At 34.7% G+C, this 23,151-nt stretch overlaps 1 protein-coding gene across 1 annotated transcript in view; it reads right to left on the bottom strand.

Moving 5' to 3' along the window:
* ADGRV1 (adhesion G protein-coupled receptor V1) overlaps positions 1-23,151 on the bottom strand; it is a 273,263-nt gene that overhangs the window by 167,722 nt on the left and 82,390 nt on the right. The window contains exons 46-70 of the mRNA XM_085305143.1: positions 22,464-22,639; positions 21,610-21,734; positions 20,290-20,456; positions 20,064-20,207; positions 19,681-19,788; positions 18,939-19,191; positions 18,140-18,262; positions 17,720-17,942; positions 17,055-17,259; positions 15,936-16,082; positions 14,374-14,629; positions 12,884-13,092; positions 12,026-12,202; positions 11,455-11,637; positions 10,555-10,734; positions 9,721-9,885; positions 8,289-8,406; positions 7,576-7,699; positions 6,144-6,282; positions 5,820-6,005; positions 5,284-5,516; positions 3,724-3,872; positions 2,276-2,477; positions 1,536-1,755; positions 401-640 (exon numbers count right to left, since the gene is read on the bottom strand). Of these exons, the coding sequence (XP_085161269.1) occupies positions 401-640; positions 1,536-1,755; positions 2,276-2,477; positions 3,724-3,872; positions 5,284-5,516; positions 5,820-6,005; positions 6,144-6,282; positions 7,576-7,699; positions 8,289-8,406; positions 9,721-9,885; positions 10,555-10,734; positions 11,455-11,637; positions 12,026-12,202; positions 12,884-13,092; positions 14,374-14,629; positions 15,936-16,082; positions 17,055-17,259; positions 17,720-17,942; positions 18,140-18,262; positions 18,939-19,191; positions 19,681-19,788; positions 20,064-20,207; positions 20,290-20,456; positions 21,610-21,734; positions 22,464-22,639 (4,452 nt within the window). The remainder of the gene's footprint in view (positions 1-400; positions 641-1,535; positions 1,756-2,275; positions 2,478-3,723; positions 3,873-5,283; positions 5,517-5,819; positions 6,006-6,143; positions 6,283-7,575; positions 7,700-8,288; positions 8,407-9,720; positions 9,886-10,554; positions 10,735-11,454; positions 11,638-12,025; positions 12,203-12,883; positions 13,093-14,373; positions 14,630-15,935; positions 16,083-17,054; positions 17,260-17,719; positions 17,943-18,139; positions 18,263-18,938; positions 19,192-19,680; positions 19,789-20,063; positions 20,208-20,289; positions 20,457-21,609; positions 21,735-22,463; positions 22,640-23,151) is intronic.

Below are 23,151 nucleotides of genomic sequence, written 5' to 3'. Positions count from 1 at the left end.
TGTATTTTCCCCCTACCTGTAGGCCTTACTCTGTTACAACCAGATTCTCTCCTTTCTTTTATATATACCATCTGGAGAAGAGTATGTCAGAGAAGGGATGAATACCAAACTGACATGCAGGAATTAGGACCCAAATCCATCCCCTCTCCTAAGAGGGCCATGAAAACATGTAAGAAAGAAGGCCAAGTTTGGGTTTATATACCAATTTTTACTGGTAAAGAATTTACATTCTTTTTTCAGAAGTGAAGCTGTAACAGTGCTCCTCAGTGGTACAGGGGAAAAGAAAGCCAAATAACAACTATGCAATAAGTCACAGTAATGTTTAACGGTTTTGTAGGATAAATACCAATTATCAACAGAGATGTGGGAAAGAGAAGAAAGGAACGCAATGGTGACTTACTATTAGTGTAACGTTGGTTGCTTTGGGATCTATTTCTGTTTCACCTTTCACAAGGCTCAGTCTAATAATGAAGATCTCCTGAACTTCAACTTCTTCATGAGGATAGATTTGCAGATTAATAGCTCTCAGACCTCCTTCTCCTTCTTTAAAATAGAATGATCCATTCACAGGGTCACCAATGTCACCATTCAGGGGAGATAAAACCTCTTCTGAATTGGGCCCTAAAATGTCCCAATTAATCTGTGGAAGATACCAGTTTCAAATTTAGAGCAGTGGTATATAATAATATCCTCCCAGACAAAGAAATCATAACATAGCATAAGTGACATAAGATTCTTGTATCCGATATAAGACTAATGGTGTTTAAGGTAAGGTGACTAATACTGTTTAAATTGGTGTTGTTAATATGGAAGACAGAATATTCATAATGAATTGCATGTGGGAAATTTTGTAATCTTTTGGCAAAATAAATATGATGAATTGCAAAAGAAAATTGTGAGGAGGTCATCATAATGCCAATTTACAAAACAATTCTAAATTCATGACATTAATAAACAGAAGAGAAACTGAGCTTTAATTAGCACGTAAAAGGAAACACACAGGCCAGTTTCTATTTTGCACCCTTTCACCGTTTGTTTTGCAAAGCACCCCAAATCAGTACTCCTGATCAAAATTATCCCTGTAAAGTGCTGCTGTAAAGAGGACATTCATGCTGATTCATATCTACATCTTCCTTTATCAGCATTTGGTACAGCAGACAGAAAAATCTAGAAAATGCACAGTAGACAACTTACCGAAAAAATTCTGAACAACTTTAGAAAGTAATTCATGTGATTTGAATGAAACTACTGCTGGTGCTTGAAATTAATTGGGTTATTTTTGATAGAATTAAGAGCTAATTTAAAACAAAGCACAAGACCATAATATATGATAGGAGGAAAGCAGGGGCAGAAAGAAAAATTAATAAAGGTAATAGTATTTGCTTTTATACTGCAACTATATGCAAAGATGTTTAATAAAAAACAGCAATTATCCTTTTAGAAGTAAGTCACAAAGCGGTTTTTGAAAGATAATGCAGTAGCTTTCTGAACTAGTTACTGGAAAGCATTCACAATCTTCTACAGCCAGAGCCTACCTGTATGTCTCCTAGCAATCTGCCAGTTCTTTCCAGCACCAGGGACGTTGTCATGGATGTATCAGGGTTGGGAAGAATAATTCTGCTTTGGTTGAGAAATCGGACAATACCATGGGGGAAATCACTTTTAGCAATAGTGACCTGGCTCACTAAATGGAGCCCAAGGACTGCTCCACCAGTAGCTCCTGTCAGCTGGATTTCAAATTGTTCAGCAAATTCACTGTACCAAAAAAGAGAGATTCGCAGAATTTTAAGAAAAACTACTTGAAACTATTCTTAAAAATTCAATTATATATCTAACTGATCCTGTGTAGTCATAGTTTGAACATATACAGAAAATAGCCCTGTAAATGCACAATTCAAGGTTCCTTCCATCTGTAAGGATGATAATATCTGAAATAAAAGTAATATGCTATATTCTACCCATGTTAAATAGCTCTCTTTTTTAAAAGGAAGAAAATGGTGCAAAATATTTTATCATTCATGGCAATGTTAGTAACACCTAATATTTCTGATAATCTGATGAGAAAAATATCTTGGTTTTGCATAAAGTTTTACATGACATATGAAACTTTAATAACAATGGAGTTTTTTCTGTTAAAGTTAGTCTTTTTTTTTTTCTTTTTAACCACTGCAGCAATTTGTTTTCAATTTAAATTCTACATGTCAGTATAGAACACAGGCTAAAAGAAGATTACTCAAAAGTAAATTAGTAAGTAAATATCTGAAAAATGAATTACCTTTCTTCATCATCTATAATAGAGATATAGATAAAAGTCTCATTCTGACCATGATGAAAAATGACAGAGTTGTTATGGATGAAGTAGTCAACACCATTAGGAAGTGCAGAAATACTTCGAGAGAGAAAATCAGCTGTTACAAAGCCAAAAGTTCCAAGCTTTCTCACTACAGGAAGCATGATCACTCCAGCATCCTCTTCCACTGCAAGAACAATTGAGAACAACCTATTACAGATATTCTATCTCAAATATAGATTCAAAATATAATGGATTGTGTAATTAACCCCATTTTTATCAATAAATCTAGGATTTTTGGAAGCAACTGTGAGTGCTGCTTTTGTAAAGCAGATACTCCATGTCTAATGTAATTTTAATTCAAGCAAGCAGATTTGTTCCTTGTAGCACAGTTACATACACTTCCTTAAATCAAGGAGAAAAAACATGGTTTATGCTTTTAAGTTTTCCTCTCTCCTTTTTCCCATTCAAGTTTTTAAAGTCAATGTAAAAGCTTTTTAACAACCGAATCTGAAACAGGAAAAAAATGAATAGGAAAAATTATTCTACCCTGTTATTTGCATACCTCATTTCATGAATGTCCACCATACCTTTAAAAGAAGATTACATTTTAGTGTGCTGTACAATACCATGGTAACTAATTTTACCTTCAAAGAGTATGTAAAAGCAAGTCTTCACGATTATGTAAAAGGCTAATAAATATGATAGATCATTCCAGATAGTTTTTAAAAGCATTTAATTAAGCAGCCAAGCTACCTCCATTTAGAAATAGTCTAAGACTGTAAGAAATATTTAAGAGCTACCTTAAGCGGACCTAAGAAAACCAGGCAGAATGCTGACATAGAATTAAATTATTACTGCTGGCCAAATTCATTCCTTCTGTTTTTTCTACGTCTTCAGAAATAGACAAAAAAAATAGGTTTCAATTTTTGTTAATATGCATACGTATTAGGTTGCACTATACTTATAAATTTTTAATGATAATATACACAAAGAAATATCAAAAAGAAGCAATGGTTACACTTTCCTATAGTACTTTACATCTAGCAATATCAAAGTAATTTCAGCATTGCTGTTATACATTCCAAACACAATTTTAGAGTTTTCCCACAAAATATACTGAGTATAATCTGACTTATAAAAAAAAAATCTGTTCTTATCATGATAGACAATGAAAAAAGTAGTGCTCTTTCTTCCTGCCCCCCTCCCAAGTTTATCGCCCTACGCACAAAAGTAAATAAAACATTGCACAACAGCGCTTTTAATCTTTCTATAATGGCTGAAAGTACAAAGAAAAAATGCTGAAGAACTTATTTACAGATGCTTATATAGCTTGCACCAGAGCTCAGAATAGATGTTGAAAGATAACTCAAATTTATGCCTTAGTTACAGGCTTATCCTTTAAATCGCACTGAAAATTAAAGTCAACTTACCCTGTAGAACAACATACTGAGGATCAAATTCTATGATGCCTTCTGCATTGTCACTCTTTGCTATGACGACTCGCAGCGTGGAGATATTTCCTACCACTGGGGGTTGATCCACTTGTAGTCCATTTTCTTTTATGGTAAAATCAAATCCACTTGCAAGAACATTGGAAAGAAAACAAAATTTAACTGTTTTTGTTGAAGCATTAAGATGCATGTATGACAATCTGTAGATTGCCACAAATACTTATATATTCTGACAGTTATCACTATAGACCTTTTGGCCACACTTTTGCAAACTAATATATATGGAAAAGTAGCATCTTATTTCCCAAAATGTGTATCTTCTGCTTTTTCTGTCCCATTTTGTCTTTCTTATTTGACTTTCATGCAACTTGACAAAATCAAGGAAATTATTAATGAGGTAGTTAGTTTTATCATCTAAGTAAAGATGATAAACTGTCCATTAATAATGAAACCCTGTCCACTAATGAGACAGTGCTGTCAGAGAGAAACCTTAAAATCTTGGATCAGCAAAGATTTAAATAATAGAGATTGTTTGCCATGGTGGAGCCCCTTGCTAACACGTGAAAAGGTCATCATAATGGCTCGTGTTTTTACATCTGTTTTAGAATCCAACTGTGACCATCTTTCTCAATACGGTTTCTGTTAATACAAATGTTTAATATAACTTCCTGTAGGAGATATTTATGAAAATAACTAGAGTTAGTAGTTAGCACCACACCAAAGGAGTTCAGTACAGTGACAATTTCATATATGCCACGTGTATTTTTATTCATGACGACATAYACATGAATAGAAAAATCCAGTGCATCATGAATATACAGGTTTTAGATTTCATTATACATGCACAGGAAGTGATTGTATAGAGCAATTCATCAAAAGACATCACGCTTCTTTCCTGCATTTTCTCATTTCCAATTCATTTATATTTTTGATGGATTGTAACAGCTACTTAACAGTAATTAACTAATTTAGTAAGTAAAAAGGAACTGAATGCAGATGTATCTACAATACGGTTCTAAAAACACCAATATAACAATATTGCCTGAGTTAGTGTCATTATTTCTGCATTGTCATCTCTTTTGGTATATTCTTTCCATATTTCTATTAAGTATTCTAAATACTTCTATTAAGTATTTCTAAAGCATCTATAACATTTCTAACTTCATAAACATATCCCAACTAAATAGTCATATTTTACTTATTATAGAATATACTTATTTTTTGAATACAAAATCTTGCAAACATTTGTTTTTCCACTTCTAACAACATAAAAGCATATATGCTTCACGAAATGTATGTTATGTACGAATTTTTAGTTTAAATGAATCTTAATCAGCAAAATGTTTATATTAATGTTCAGTAGGTTCTCCATACATGAATTTCTTATTGTGATCACTTCTATAGCCATCTTATGAAATTTTTTAGTAAAACAGAGCAGGAATCAAACAGAAACCTTATTGCAGTTAGGACGGATTCCATATATATTATGTTCTTTGGATTGTAATCAATCTTCCATTCTAACGGAAATTTTATGCTTACCTTCCTTGGAGTTCCACTTTGGTTATTGTCACTAAAAAGTCTTCAGGACCTTCAGGAAAGTCATCATCATGAATTTCAATAAAAATAATTTTATTTTCCTCATCTGGTTCAAACAACACTTCTCTTACTGTAGGAGTGAAATCAATTCCCTCCTTAGCAGTTCCATTTATTATCTGCAACCACAGATGCACTTTGCCATAGCATCCACTAGAGCGTACAACAGTGATGTTAACCTAAGGGAGAGAGGACATTTTCTTTACAAATGACTTCATTTTTGTTAGTTTCTTTTAGGAGACCATTCTACAGGCAGCTTTTCAACAGGTCTGATAGGTACCAATGATTTCCTATATTAAGTACAGATTATATGCAATTTAATAGGTGGCATTCCTTCCCAGAGTATTAATAAATTCCAAAAGACTCAGAGAGCAATTCTGGAGACCGTATGATGATAAATGCTGAATAAATCTTAGCTTTAATTTTTTCTGAAGTTAAACTACCAAGAGTATTTTACACGTGGAAGAATTTCAATCTAATACCCATTTTTCTTCTTCTGTTGTTTGCAATAGTTCCTGTGAAAATGTAAACTGTCCATATGGAAAGTCGCTAGCAACCATGGTAATATTTGCTGTGCTGCTAGATTCATTTATGAGTCCTCCATCACTAATTCCAGTCAGTTGAAACTGGTAGTAATGCTTCTCCTCAGGATGGTTATCATCTACAGCCTAGGGAAAGAGAACCAATGACAGTTAAAAGGATATAAACCATTTCAGAGACAGATGCAGAATTAATTTTTAACCAAGATACTATCCAAACAAAAGGAAGCACTGGAAATAGCTCACACTGTAAAATCTCTCATATACCTGTATTAGAACAACAGCTGCAGACTGCCTATCTCGCATTGTCAAGGTTCCTGAGATCTCAGCAAATTCTTTATGATGAGGAGGTGTTATATTCCAATATACTTTGACCTCACCAAAAATCCCTGGACCACGTACCAGGCTGCAGATAACAACACAAAAAGAGATTTAATTTTCTATCTTTAACATTCAGTATCTGTGCAGAGACAACCAGTACACTGCTATATTATTGTGCCTGAAAGAAATGTTATCAGCACTGCGAAGCTTGAATTTTAATATCTTCAGTCACTATTAAGATCTGTAAAATTTACTCCTCAGAGCAATAACATTTTTGCAGTTCTGTTCGATTTCCCCACCTTGGGAGGCATTCTGAGCTATTATCTTTAAGGAGAGTGCTTCACAGTTTCTTTGCACCAATAGCCTGAAGGTGGGGGCTGAAATTTGAGCTCTCTCTTGCTTCCATTCTGCTTTTTAGGAGGTACAGATGCAAACCAGACCCAAAAGGGGACTAAGAGGTAGTGTCCAGAGGCAATTTGCTTTTTAAAGCACAAAGACCCTAGCGGACTAGTATGAGGTCACTTAGGAAATGTTTTATCTGCTGCTTCTTTAAAAATCTAAAGCCAAATCCTACTCATGACTCAAATCTTGGTGAACTGTAAGCTGCAACAAAAATTTGCCTTGCTTAATATGATCTATACTGGCACAACTACTGCTGCACAAAGCGTCGGCTTTACTTTTGCGCTTCTTAGAGCAAAACATTCTGCTGTTTACGTCTGGGGGCACATAGAAGAGTTTTCCAATTTTTCAACGCTCTGAAAAGACATAGATCATAGATCATCATAGAATGGTAAGGTTGGAAGGGACCTCTGGAGATCATCTAGTCCACCCCTCACCGTAGCCCATGACCTTGACATTAGCAGCACCATGCTCTAACCAACTGAGCTAAACCTGCCCCCCAATACAGTAACACCTTCATCCTGTTCTCAGTTGACTGAATGCAGTAATACAATTGTATCTTGTTTCAACTAAAAACTCAGTTTCCAATTTGGTTTTGTTAACCATCATAGCAAAATACAGACACACAGTTTTGTAATAGTACTTATCCAGTCTTGAAAAACACAGATAATCTTGACATGTAATCGATTTCCTTTCCCCTCTCCTTTTATTAACATCATTTTTCCTTTAATGTATTCATATTGCAAATAATTCAGAGAGGAATATTCAGGGCTCCGCAATAATACTGAACTGGTTTTAAACATAGGTTGCATATTTTGCCCTGTTTCAAAACCAGGCATCTGGTTTTAAAAATAGTTTTGGTTTTAGAAGTGATAAGTAAATAAAGCACCCAAGAAAGGCATGACAAATGTGGAGTCCCAATTTCTAAAAATCCTGAAGATTGCTGTCCTTTCTTCAGAAAAAACAGTGATGTGCCTACCTAATAAGAGCAGTTCCATTATAATTTCCTGAAGGTTCTCCAATCAGAACATGTGTGGATGAGCGAGCTATCCCAACCATCCCCGAAGCTCCTTCGTCCCCCACAATAATGATGGTTGCCAGACCTATGAGGAGAATAAAGGTTCTTATGGTAAATAAACAATATTTACAAAAAAAGAGGTAATTTTTGAAAATTTTTGTGATATGAGTGGTTAAGCACTGCCTATGCAGAGAGCCCGTGCAGTCTCCATCCTCAGAGATACCTGGCACTGGAGCGGACAAGCCCAAGGAAACTTAATCTAACAGTGGTGTCTTGAGCAGCATTTTGGACTAGGTGATCACCCTGAAAGGTCCCTTCCAAAACAAAATTTTTCTATGATTCTTACAGGTCTGAACCTCATTTTGTTTTTTGTTTCTTTTTGTTATGAGTTCCTTATGCACAATTTTTAGTATCTAATCTGAAGCGGGGAATTAAACACTTGAACATAAAAGTCTATGCTAACAATTAATTTAGAATGAAAAACTATGACTCATAATTCTTCTTAATTTCTTGAGACAAGCAAACAATTTAGGAAGGAGAAAGACTGATAGTTCAAGCTGCTAACAACTAGCTACACGCCACATACACAAGTGCTGCAGAGTAAATATGAATAGACTTTCTTAAATTCTCATGCAAAATGCCCCAAAACAGAACAGAATGAATTAAAATTTTACCATTTATAGGGGATATCTCTGCATCACCAGTAGAGACTAGCCGAATTATAAATGTTTCATTCCCTTCCAATATACTATCTTGTACTGCATGTAAAACAATCAGCTTCTGGGATTCAGTCTGCATCATGTAGAAATACCAGAAAACAGAGATACATCAAGTAAATTAAAGTAAAACACAACACTGTGCAAGAAAGTGGGTTTTTTTTAAACAATTCGAGTGTTAGGTATGCATATGCTGATATATTCTGTAATCTGACTTTTTGCAAATAAGAAGTTTTTATCTTAGCTGAAAAGGTTTTTTGCACATTAATAAAGAAGAAAAATTGCCTATCAAATACTGCACCTCCCTCCTACCAAAACTGGCTATTTTTTCTTGAATAACTTACATTTTTTATAACTATGCACATCAAAGTTTTAAACTCAGAGAAAACTTTCTATATGAAATCTTTTCCACCAGAAAGTGCTTATTTGATGGAATATGTAAATTCTATGGAAGAACATTATTAAGATTAGATATGCAGGATCAGAGCAAATTCCTGTCTAGTCCACATTTTTCCCTGTGTTCTTATTTTAAGCATTTGCTTAAAATAACACTGTCAATAAAATTAGCTATACATCGATCCTTCCTTTAATGTTCTTGTTCTCTCTATATATACATACACACACACATGTATGTAAGAATTTCAGGAATAAAAGTCTATTTCCAGGTCCATCAATAGAGATAGGTTAGTAAATTACACCAATACTGTGCCAGCTACTAGTAGACTTACAAAAAAATATAAATTTCAGTTGATCAAAAGAGACAACAAGCATGCCTATTTATTTGATGTAAAGCAGCCTTGTATAGATAGAATAGATTATGCTTTATCTTAAAACACTTTATTCAGCATTTCAAGTAGCCTGTAATAGACAAATGATTAAGAGTAATAACAACAGCATGACAATATTCAACATCTCAACCCCTATTTCAGAGTTTTAGCCTGCCATGAAACACAGAGTACATTCAAATAACACTGTCCAATTTGACAGTCACTTGGGTGATCTACTATTTATCTTATCTTTCTCATCTTTTCAACATCATTTTTGCTCAGTCATTGGTAAAATAAATGCAATAGCTGTTTCTGTAATCATTCTTCACATTCAGTATATCTGTGTTCCTCTTTCTTAATTAAAGAAACAATCTAGATTCAAAGAGCCTGTCTTCCTGATGATTACATTATACTGATTTAAAGATAGCACATCAGCTTTCCCTTTTTGTTCAAAAAAACACTACATATGGCCAACCCCACCAGTTCAAACTGGCCTTTTGCTACTGGTATAGTGCTTAACCCACTACCTTTAGAAACCCATAATATAACCATGCAAATACAAAAAAGAAGAAAAAATATCTGTAAATTTAAGACTAAATCATTTACTGTAATATCAGAAATACCTCATTGAAGTGAAGAGTACCATTCAGAGGAGTCAGATCATATCTGGCTGCCTCTTCAATAATCCATATCACTTGAACTGCTCCATGTCCTCCCTGACTCCGAGTTACAGTGAGAAAGACAGTTGCAGCAGCATCATCAGGTGTCTGAGGTTCTTTCACTGTCACCTGAAGAGAAGGAGGAGGAGGAGAAGGAAGTAGGAACGGCAGTAAAATGCATCAATACATTATGTTGCTATAAAAACAGACTTCAAAAAAAAAAAAGAGAACATTATCAATGAAAACGTAAAATAAGGACAAGAGTGAAAATCAACACAAAGATAATAGATATAAGAAATGTGTTGAATTCTGCTAGCAAAGATTAGTCACAAGTTATTTTTGTATGCTCTACGATTCAAAACAATTGCAGACAATGAGTCACAAATAGGCACAGCACCAGCAAAATGCCGAGTAGCAAATCATTCATTGACAATAACTAAGATAAGATTCCATTTGTAATTCTTTTTCCATGTTTTTGTTTCAGTAATACAGATTATTAAAAACCTTTTCAACATTCAACAGAGCACCACAAATTCTACTTGGGATGTCCTGAATTCTTATCATATTGAATTAAATTGACCCACTCAGGCAAAAACCTAAATCTATGCTGCAGGACTTTTATGGACACTACCACCTATGTAGCTAGATGAAAACAAGCACAAGCAAGTCTTTCAGTGAAAAAAAAAAAATATCATGAGTTCTACTGCAACAAAGGCTTACCAAAAGCAGCTATGTGGTAGCAATACAAAAACATTATCCTGTTTTTGCAGGAGAGAGTGCAATCCCAATCATACTCACAGTCTTTTCTTCAAATCCAAATACTCCAACAGGGGAATCATTTGGTGGAATAGCAACAGTTACCACAGTGTCATTCCCAAGTCTTGCACCACCTGTTACCCTCATTAGGGTAATCTTGAATATCTCAAGGAATTCAACTTCACTATCATCTATGATTGTAATTTCTATTTCTCCTGCAGCCTGTAAAAAAAAAACTTTTTAAAAAAGTCTAAGCTTCATTTAAAATACTCTCTGAATTGCTTGAAAAATGTAAAATTGAAAGAGATAAATTTTATTTAATAACAGACAAATATGCATTGCTACTCATGCTTATTTCTTCATACGCTTAAGGTAAAACTTCAATAGTGCTTTTAATAAGTTCATCTATGGCAAATCTTGCACATTAAAACAGCTGATTGCTGTACTTTGATACTCAGTGGAATGCATAGGTGGATAATACTGAACTTTAACCAAAACTGTGTACATAAAGTATATCCTTTTGTGTGTGTGAACAAACAGTTTTGACATTTGAAATCAGAACTCCTTAATATATACACTTCGTATTTTCAGAAAAAACATGTAATTTTAAACAGTACCAAGACTATAGCTAGAGAAACACATAGGTTCATTGTGTGAGTTCATACAAAACACTGATAATGTTACAAATTTTCAACATAAGAGGGAAATAAATTATGTCCTCACTGGTGGAGATAGCAAAAGCATATATCCCTACTTGGTCAACATTTATAAACATTTTAGTTTTGCATGTTAGAGTGCTGAAGTCAGCAGCATCATTCATGCACATAAGGCAGGATTCAGACCATAAAGAAAATGTCTTCAATTAACAGATGCAAATTCTACCAGAGGAAAAGAAGAGAAACTTTAAGATGGTAACCCAGAGCATTTTCAGCAAGTACATACCTGCCCATCTGCAAATGTAAGGTTTCCAAACGCTGGTGTAAAGTCTTCAAAGCTTGCAGTTGACTGAGTAGCTTCCCAAAACAGAGTTACTGACCCAAAGCTTCCAGCCTGTCGAACAACTGGAAGTTTCAGTATATTCTGTGGTGGTGGTATTTCATAAGCAGGAACAGCTCCACTCGCATCCTGAAAATTCAGTAAGAAACTGCTGTTCCACAGCAAATACTTCTCTGCTAAAAGTTGACACTGAAATGTTCAAAAGCAACAAAATCTGCAGGGTTCTACATTAAAAGCTTTTGCTTTGAGCAAAAGACTGGATTAGATGACCTTGTGATGTCCCTTTCAACCTGAATTATGGTATGACGCTACGATTTAAGCGCTTTCAGCCCCATAATGAACTTAATACAGTAACTGTGAAGAAACTTCTACGTAAGATTTTTTTAACCTAGAATCTGTCCTATTTATCTGGAACAATTTTATCTTATAAAATCTATTATAATACAATTAAAAATGGTCTGAAAACACAGACTCTCCTGCTGGAAAGCAGCTTTAAATATTTTTCATTCAGTCTTACCTTTATAATGCTGAAACTAAATATTCCTCTGGGGTCATCATTCTCTTCAATTGTTATTTCAGCTATTTCTAGCCCAAGCCTCTTCATACTTGGTTGACCTCCAGTAGGAGGAGAATCTACCAGTTGCACATGTGTAATATTAATTATAAATCCTTCCTGTAATTCAGGAACATTATCCTGCAAAATATTTTTTTTACATGTTGTTTCTTTATAAAACTTACATTATAATACACAGAGAAAGATAACTATTTGCGATTGCTTACTATTCAAAAATTCCCAGCACTTACGATTATATTACCAATTCTTTGCCTCACATCATATGAAAGGTAAAAGAAAGAACCTCTGTTGAAATTGAGGAACTGAAGTTGTCAGTCATATTCAAAATATATAAGAGCAGCTATAATTCTTGCTGGCTGACCATTGTTTCTCATTTCTATAGGAAAGCTGGCTAGATTTCAGAAACTAAGCTAGGAACTTGCAAAGTAATACCTCTATTCTGAATATACTCAAAGAATATACATACCTTCTGTGAAAAATTAATGTTTTCCAAACTACAGACCAAATGTCTTAAGAGGTATGTTTATTGTNAAAAAAAAAAAAAAAAAATTGAAAATAATTGAAAAACCAGCAGATACCTAAGAGATTTATATATATTTTTTTCATTTTAATATATTAATTTTGGAACAAAAACAAAGCAAAATATCTGGTTCATTCCCAGCGACCAGTACTCAAATTCTTCTAGATAGATAGATGCAATTTTATTTAACTGACAACAATCCAGCAAGGCAAGAATCCTTCCAATCTGTCTCACTTTTCCTAGAAGACATTAATAACTAAAGCTGTCGACAGACTACTCACAGGAAAAATAGTGACTATGACAGAAGCTACTGTTGTGTTTTCTGCCATAATGATTGTTTTCTTTTCGATTATATAATCCTCATTCTCTGTTGCTTGGTTGGAGAGAGGGAGCTCAAAATTAGGCGTGGTGCTCAACTGAATTGCAATATCTCCAACGAATCCTTGTTCTCGAACAATTTGTAACGTAACAGTAGTTGAATTTAGTTGTCCTATAAAAAGAAAATAAAAGCAAGATATGATTGTTTCAACCTTTGCCCTGAGGGCTTTCCAGTGTACTGGAACTGCTGTCAAGAGCACACTTTATATTTAGCAACACAACCACGAATATACTGTATCTGGATAATTCAGTATCTCTTGCTACTGAGTGCATACAAGTGGTGTGAACACACACAGTGTGTACAACTGGAAAGAATTTTAAGATAGAATCTAGAGGAACAAAAGGGGAACGTTTCCCCCACCCCAAACTCCAGTTTCACTACTCTGCCTGACTTGAAGTCACTATTAATCCTAACATAAAAAGAAGAAAATTGCCAAGAAAATAGCTAGTTTCATGTTTTTTTTCCCAATGAACTGCCAAACATAGAACTGACTAAAAGTGCTAGTTTTACAGCTGGAGAAGTAACAAATAGAAGTAATAGCTTTGTACTTAGGAGTAGCTTGTGTCATTTGTATTAATTGGATAATACTTCACAGTTAGCATCTTGTCAGTACATAATTCACTAAAAACACTACACTTAAATAAACTACCTAACAAGTGAAACCTACGAACACGTCTGGAATCCTAAACTTCACTGTATAAAATTTAGCATATAGAGAGAGAGAGAGAGAGTGTGTGTGTGTGTGTGTGTGTGTGTGTGTGTGTGTGTGTGTGTGTACCCACACATGTGTGTTTGTCTGCAAGGAACCAACAGAATCCCTTCCCAATATTTTCAGGTGTAAAACCAGGCAACACTAATTGGCTTTAAAATAGAACTGGTTAGGAGGTTTTAAATGTAGTAATAGTCTGATGGAAAATGTATGAAATGTTAAAAAAAAAAAAAACACACAGTTTTCTTGAAATGTAATTCATCCTTGCTCCACTTCTTTCCTTCCCCCATCACACAGAAAAACGTGCTTCATTTTTTGACCCAATCATGAGAAAAATGTGTTTTATGTAAATATACTTCAAATAGCATACTTACTGCATTAAATGGGCATATTTGGCTTTTTATCTAAATAGAAACGCAACACGAGAAATCAAAACTTTAATAACCAAAAACCTAAACAAGAATGACTAGATAAACTTGATATGTGCAATGTGAAAGAGTGCATACAAAATATATGCAACAAAATGGTATAGTAAAGTATTTTTAAGGCTATTTCTGTTGAAAAGCTTGTATAAAAAAATGCCACTTATTAAGACAATCATGTAACCAATAACATGATGCTGTGTGATGCTGACTTTGAAAGAACACATGTATTTGTTCCTAAGAGACAAAAATCAGACTTACCTTCTGGCTCCATGGCTTTAACAAAGAGAGACTCTGCATGCCAGCCAATTATACCATGTGGAGAATCACTAGGTAAAATGGTAAGTACAGCTCTCGCCCTTTGGGGATCTATGATAGCTCCTCTCATGGTATCCTGAATACCCACAGTAGTAACGTGAGTGAGTGCGATATCCACGGTCTCTGAAAGCTCTGCAATATTGTCTGCAAGAATTGTCAGGGTGATGGTGGACAGGGCTTGACCTTCTGAAAATGTAATCTAAAGGTTTAGACACACACAAAAAAAAGTCAAATTTCTTCTGCTGTACCTTTTTTTTTGGTAAAACTCTGTCAACAGAAAAAAATCAAGAGAATATTAATAAGTATACGAAACGATACAGACAAAAGAGTAAGAAATTCAGAGGAAAAGGACACAAAAAAGAGCTACACTGAGAAAAAGGTATGATGTGGCAAAATGTGGCAAAATGATTTGAGGTGCTGGCCACAAGAGACAAATTCTCAATCAGAAGCACAATTATCAGAGACACTGAGTACTCAGTTGAGAAGGAATTTGTTATAATCAAGCCAACAATATCTATCTGCGTGAAAAACTGATATTCAACTTTTGAAACTCATTTGCAAAAACTGCACTCTAAGTTTAGGCAAAATGACTACACACTTTCATTATCACAGAATCATTGAGGTTGGAAAGGACCTCTGGAGATCATCTGGTCCAGCCCTCCCTGCTCAAGCTGGGTCAGCTAGAGTAGGTCCTAGCCTAAGACCATGTCTCTTGGGTTTTGAGTGTCTCCCAGGACAGAAGACTTCACAACCTCTCTGAGCAGCTTGTTTCAGTGTTTGACTGAAAATTAAAGCTTTTTCCTCGTTTAAATGAATTTTATGTATTATTATTTTACTTCAGTTCCATGATTTCCAGATGTAAACTTTATTCCTGTAATCTTTTGTCCCTTTTTTACCCGCAACGGTTTGTACTGTAGCTCTATAGTCTCAGGGGCCAAAAGGCTTCGTATTTTCAATAAACGGCCACAAGGTGGAGACAGTTGACCTAAAGAACCAAGAACGTGCTGGTCCTAAGGCATATCAAAAGGTTTAGCTAACAGGAACCCCAGATTTTAACATTGTTGAACATCTGAAAAGTATCAGAAAAAGGCAAAACTAGGGCTTGTGATATCTTCCTGGGCCACTGAAGCTCTCAAGCATATAGATACAGGCAGGAAAAAGAGCAAGCATGCCTAAATTGCTGCCTATGCCAATTATTTGGCACAGTATCTGGATTCCACAGCATGAAGAAAGGAAAACAGGATCAGAATATTATAGATGCAGCTTTCTAGTGTCTGGACAGCACTGCAATATCTGGCTCTAGAAAAGCAAGAGTGATGCTGTGGTATCATCATTCATCAGGCAGAAGTCAGAATTGCCAGATTCATAAGAGAAGATCAGGACGCAGGAATTAACAGGAGGCTGAGCAAATTTAACGTGTACTATCTCTCTCTCTGAGTACATCTGCACCTATTGTGCAAAATATTTACAGTCAATGCTTCACAAATTTCAGTGATGTTACATACCATTCCTGAAGCTGGAAATACATCACTAATGCTCCCACTGGCTATCCACTCTACTGTTACTCGTCCATATGTCCCTATTAAACGTTCAACATTCAAGGTGATTAAGGTGTCGTGTTCCATTTCTTCAACTTGCTTAAATAAAGAACTCTAGAAAAGATAAAAGTAGAAAAATCATAAAATTATTTTATTTTATACATAACGATTCTTTAGGGATCTCAGGATTTGAAGTGAGCCAGCGACATCAGACATAAATATGTTGTTCTACCATGAAGTACCCAAATATGCATTCATCCATTAAATTTAAATGACTTAATTTTCAGAGGTATTCAATACTCCTAGGTATCACAGAGACAAAATATTAAAATGTCAAGCCTCTCATTTTAAGCTAAAAGACAAAGCTTTTTTTTTTGTTTTAAAGAAAATTATTTTGTGTCCAAACTTCATTAAGTAGATGACAAATAGAATATCTGTATTTTTATTGCCGCTTCTTTTCCTCTTCAAAGCAAGTGCAGATGCAATGTTTCATTTCAATGAAGAATTCTATGTTTTATAGCTCTAGTATGGATTTACTATAACCCTGTCTGGATGATTTCTACTGTGTTTGATGATTTAAGAATTAACCACTCCAAATACAACCTGCAGTCTGACATTCTATCTGAAGAAATGATTTTGTTCTGGCAAACTCTCTCACTCTGTTACATAACCCAATCAGTATGTTTTTCAGGGGAAAAGAATCTTCAAATTCATTTAATTCCCTCAATCAACAAGCCATAGTGACTGATCTCTATGACAATAATTATGGCATCTGAAAACTGAGCATTTTCTTTGTTGTAAAACAAGGTTGAACAAGGTCATATATTAATCTAAATGTAAAAAAAAAGATTACAAAACTCATATATTAATCTAAATGTAAAAAAAAAGATTACAAAATCTCACAAAAGAAACAGACTGTGAAAATGATAATCACATACAGCAATGCTAAAGAGGCCTTAAAAAGCTACTATTATCTCAGGTTGATACAGAACTTCAGAAAACAATCCTGTCACATTCTCTGGTTTACAGTTCTAGTATATTAGTATTCCTTTCTTCAGAAATGGTACACATATTTTAATGATTTACCTGAGCAAATGCAATGACTCCATAGGCATTGTCATTGGATGGAATAATTATGTTAACAAAACCATGAGCACCAATCTCTGCACCTCCTTTAGGGTTTTTCAGCCACACTCTGAAGCTTTCTTCCTCCTCTGGAATAATGTCATCAAGGATATTGACTGCTACTACAGCTTCCATGTCCCCAGGCTCAAATATCAATTCACCTGAACTAGCATAAAAACATATATGTCAAATAACTAGAAACTGAGGATAATAATTAATGATCTTTGAAAGTTCTATTGTAAATTTATGAAGCATTTTCAGAGTCTGAATTATTATTTCTGTGCTCAAGAAGTAATTCAGATTTAAAAGTTTTTCTTGTTTTTTGTTTTAAACAAAATAACAATAGATCACAGAGTAACTGAAATTAATTATGAAAGTAATCTAATTTATCCTGAATTAAAGCTTAACAAACATGAAGATAAAGGTTTTTATTACCATGCTGTAAAGTCAGGTGTAAGCCTGTTTTACTTCAGGTTATTTTAAATCTGTTCTGTGAAAAACTCTCGAGTGTTAATAAGTACACCACGCACATAAGTCTATGATGTTCTTCACTGTAACAAAAACAGTATCACAGGAAAAGAAACGCAAGAGTTGTGAGACAAGTTATATAAAAACAAAAACCCTACCTAGGTATAAAATCTGACTGGTTAGAGATTGTGGTCAGTTCATAAATTTGGGAGTAGGATTCGACAGTCAGAGCAATTAGGCTCTTGCTGGAGTTCAGAGATCTTGCAGTAACTGAAGTGATATGATCAGCATACGGCGCTTCCAAAATTACAGAGAACTGGTTTACTTCAGAGTTCCAAGCATACAGTGCCGTTGTATCCCTGCCAGCTAGTAGGACATGAACTACATTAAGCAAAGAAGAAAAAAGAAAATTTCAGTGGCATATTTAAGAATTGCCTCTGTAATGCCAGAAATGCCCTTGGGAGTGCACTGATTACAATACTTCTAAGGTCTSGTATATGTGTTCATTTTGTCATATGTATTTATTTCTGCAATTTAAACTAGGTTTGGAACAAAAAATATTGTCATTTCAGTCTCACCTAAACCTGAAGGTGGCATGAATATATGGATGGCTTTTACAGCTTGGAACGGAAGAGACTGAAAGAGTCTAAAGGTAGACTGGCCTGTCTCCCAGATAAAAATTTCAGATGAATTTCCAGATTCTGCAAAGGAGCAAAAAGATAAAACTTAAACATTTTTTGACTGATAGTTAAAATTACACACTGGTGACCATACAAAAGGTAGAGTTTGACAGTTTTAACTACAAAGAAAGTCCGATTATCGTATTTTCTTTTTTATTTGGTACATAATTCCATAGCGTGACTGAACCCCATCGTAAGATTCATCCTCTGATATCATTTAAGGGCTTTTGTGTATTCATTCACATATAAGAACATTCACATTACCCTAAGAAAACAATAATTGCAAAGAAAAATATGGGCTGCAACACAGATTTTTCAGCAGACACGGAATGCGTTCAGAAAATAATGCCAAAAAATATACTCGTAATAAGAGATACATGAACTGACTGATGATCTCTGCATGGCACAAAGCTTAGAAAAGCTTAGAAAGGGGTACAGTCAACAGCTAGAAGATGTTGTTATTTCTTACTGTTCCTGGGAAAATACTTCATCTGCTGCATAAGTATTTGAGAACGAATGCACTATTTGTATTTTATCAGGAAAAAGCAGAGTTTACTTTGATAAGGTTCTTCTGGGAGAACTGCCACTCCCCAGTAATACTTCAATCTCTATTTAAACTCCTTTACTACACATGCCTTTGCCATCAAACAAATCACCACATACTTAGCAAAGTCAGTTTTTGCTTTCTGCTAAATACCTTTTGCAATAATTAAATAGATGTCTGATCCAGAAATCCAGGCCTCCATGTGTTTTATATCATTTGCTGGTATTTCATGAAGTTTCCTAAACTCATTATTCAACCACTGGTACAAGATGGTGTTCTGGCTGGTATTTGACAAAGAAACTAATAGGTACAGAAAGCCTCCTCTAGGAAACAAGGCTACGTTCAGAGCTCCATAGAGTGGAAGCTGATGATGCAACACAAAGATGTCTTTATTCCACTGGAAAATCTATGGAAATACAGAAATCTCTTTTTTATAGGTTCATATAATTAGTACCAAGAGAGCATAATAAGATGTCATGCTGAAAAATTGAAAAGACTTATACTGAACTTCTCACTTCTAAGATGGTCTCCACATTAAGGCAGGAAAATACTTGTAAGGCAAATTACATTACTACAAGCAGTTATGTTCACTCTTCAGACAACTAGTTTTATGCTCATAAGCTATTTCTGTTCTTATAGGTGTTCTACACACTGAATTTCAAAGCAGAAATAACACTAGAATTAATAGTAAACTAGATGCAAATAATTTGTTCATGTGGAGATTACTGGTAAATTTTAACAAGTCTGAAATTTTCATTCCTATAAATTCATAATACAAACAGAAGTAAACTGTCAAAAATACAGGCTTATAGATTTATTATCCTTTCATTGCTTGAACTCAAAACTAAACAAACTACCCACATCAAAGTCAGAGAAGACAGGAATGTATTCCAACCTGGATGGAACTGGAATGGTTTGAATGACTTGCAATAATCAAATAGTCTTCTTCCTCCACAGCAAAATGTTTTACATCTCTGGTATACAGAGCAAAGAGAGTTTGTATCTACGAGGGAAATACAAGAAAAGAAGTGACAGTAAATCACTTCATAGTTTGTTTACATATGTATATACAGATTTAATTTCCGTAAGATTAATATTATTCATGATCTATTTTTAAGAAAATGTTCTATGGCTTGATTGCTCCACAATTTCTTCTTCTCCACTTCCCAAGTTAACTGCCCCACAAAAATTTTAAGTATGAAAACACAGCAAACAACCAGCTGTGATAAACTTATGCCACTGAAGTTGCATATTATTTTATAAGTAAAATAGATTTACCCACAACAGTCTGCGTCCAGGCATGAATGCATACACACTGTTGTTGGAAGCTTCCCATTTGCCTTCTCCATGACTTATCACAAGGTAGGGAGAGGCATTGATTTGGAATGCCATGCACCTTCTAGGATTCCATATACTGAAATTCTGAGAGGGGAATGAAAAAGAAGCACTATATTTTGAATTCCTTATTAACAAGCATGTTTGGTGTTTGAGTACAAACATTTACCTCAACAGGAACAAATACTCCCTTCCATTGGTAGACAGTAGAAAACCTAGCTGGAGGTGTACGCAACAGAACACCATATAGGATTTCTCCTGATGTAAAGAAACACCAAGTAGATGTTGACTCTTCCACGAAACTTTGTAAGACAGACAGCACACTGATACCACCCCCTGCAATATAGTAAAAGAAAATACTACTTACTATATATTAGCTTACTCTTGAGGTTTTTTCCAACCCCATTTTCATGGTTTACCTGCCAAATTCAGACCTAATATCAGAAGTGAAGAAATTGTCTCTCAGCACTTGGTAAAAGTGCAAAGAGTATAATAATGAGGACATAACAAGAGTTAAGCAATAAATGTATTTTTCAGTCACTACAAGTGCACACAGATGTTGCATAGGCAGATCCTATGTGTGAGTAAGATCCTATGAATGAGTAAGATTCATAATGACTCACTTTGGAAGTTAGCTAGGGAGAAAATTAACTAGAAAACAAGTAATAAAAAAGTAGTAAAGAAATTAMAAGGTTATGTATTTGTTTGTTCCCTTCCTCCCCTCCACCATAACAGGCAGTCATAACTCTGAGATTCTTAGAACTGCCTGAACTGTTTGACTCTCTCATAGTAAAAAAGCACTGTGTTGTCAAAACTAAACTGCAAGAGTTAAGCTAAACTCCCAATCCTATATATAGAGGTTAGACCAGCTCCTGAGCCAGACAGGGTATCAATCCTTGTTCAAAATCAAGCATTTCCTTTTCTGCCCTGTTGGTTTCAACCTGAATCAGTGAGTAACTACACATGTATCTGTACCAGAACAAAAAATGTTTAGCATGGAAATGGGAACGAGTGGATAGACAGGGAAGGATGACTTCCTTTGCTCACAGCGTTAATTCAGACCAGATTAAAGTGTTCATGCAACTACAGTCTGAGACTCACAAATGCATATTAGTAGGCACAATGAGAGATACCACAGAACTATGTGTAGCGGCAGTTTTTCACAACAAGGCTATGCTGGGTTTACATGAAGCTTGTCTTATGTCAGAAATACCCAAGTATTAAAGAACATACTTCATTAAAGAAAAGTTTAGCTACAGTAAAATTCATACAAGTGGCAAAAAGGGCAACTGAGATTATTGAAATTCTGTTAGAAATGGCTGATAAGAAGATGACTCTTAAACGGCCAAGCTACTGAACCTTAATATGCACACAGAAATAGTAATTAATTTGATCTGAATACATGAATTTACATTCCAAAATTACATCTTCTATTCGTTAATATCTACACTTTGACAAAAGCAGTGGACTCTTTATAAAGTGAACTTACGGATGCCAAATGCAGTATCTGACAATGTCTCCCACTCAACACTCACAGATGTGTTGAGACCATTATTCCGTGAAACTTTCAAATAAACTGTAGTGTTCGATTCTTCAATTATGAGGAAATTTGTCCTAAATATTAAAATTGTGTAATAAGGAAAAAATGAATGTTTTACAGTATATAAATTGCTGCAATAAAAATAGGATTTTTATAGTACAACTTCAGCTGTAAAATATGCAACAGATATAAAAAGAAAATGTCAATAATTAGTTTCACTATCTGATGGTCTACTAACTGTATCATCAAGGTTGCCCAGTGAGCCTCATTGCAAGACTCCAGCAAAATTATCAGCAGTTCAACAAAATCTCTAACCAATCTGAAAATTAAACACATCAAATATATGCTTTAGCCAGAAGGATTTTTGAAAATGTCGTTCCATATGGTTCACTTGTTTCTGAAAAACAGTCTTGAGTGAAAGTATATTTTATTCAAGCTTAAAAATGAAAAAAAAAAAAAAGTAAGTATGACTCCTGGGCCACTGATTTGAGGTTTGGAGCTCTAAACATGTATTACCACTTGTGGAATATTTTGAAACAAACGAAATATTGCATTATGAAAAAAAATCCATATAGAAATTGACAATTCTGATGAAGAACAATATTTTTAAGTGTTTTTCTATTCTTTTATAGAACAATGGTGTATGACAGACACTGCACATTTTAAACTTTCAAATGTTTTTAAACAGGGTTGCTGTGTATCTGTTTCTTGAAAAGGATTAATTGAAAACAAAGTTGTAGAGAAATACCATCTCTACTGAATATGAAAAACTATCYCCTTCTAACTGAATCAATGTACAGTACCTATTTGTAACTGGATAGATGCTGAAAAGTCCTAGTGGAGCTTGGTTCTGTAATATTGTGATCATAGTTTCCACTCTCGTGCCTAGTCTGGCTCCTCCAGTTGGATTGAAGAGGGTAACAACAAAGTGCTCATCCATTTCTGGTTCTTCATCTAGTAATGCAGAAATGTGCAATGTCTAATAATAAAACAAAAAGTCATTGAAATATGACAGCTAATAATGCACTAACTCTATCATATAATGCTATGTTCCTATTCTTTCACTGTAAGGCCCTGGATCACACCGAAGAAGCTCTTGAAATTGGAGAAGACAGAAGAGAACTGAGGCAAGGAGGGTTCAAGCTAAAGGACCATTCTAAAGTCATTCTGGTGGCCTTCATTTGCGCAACAGTAAGATGAGCATTTTTTTTCTTCTCTTTTATCTCTTCTTCTCATCTCTGCAATTTCATAGTTTTTCATTTTTTTTCATACTTCTGATCTTCACTTATTCCATACATTGTTTTGTAGTTCACAGTCATCACATGACTATATGATACCCTCAGGCAGCTCAGTTAAGTTGGTATTGCAACTGAATTAGTACCAGGGCAACAGGACAAGCCCACTATCGGTGCTTGGAAGAAATTAAAAATAGGGATTTTAATAAATAGCAGCTATGCTCATTGCTGCAGAACATTTACAATAGGTAAAATG

This window comes from Rhea americana, unplaced genomic scaffold (genome assembly GCF_003343005.1).
Source record: "Rhea americana isolate MKP2758 unplaced genomic scaffold, rheAme1 scaffold_216, whole genome shotgun sequence".
Taxonomy (NCBI): Eukaryota; Metazoa; Chordata; class Aves; order Rheiformes; family Rheidae; genus Rhea; species Rhea americana.
The sequence above is the reverse complement of the archived record's forward strand: the minus strand, read 5'-3'. Positions and strand labels throughout refer to the sequence as shown.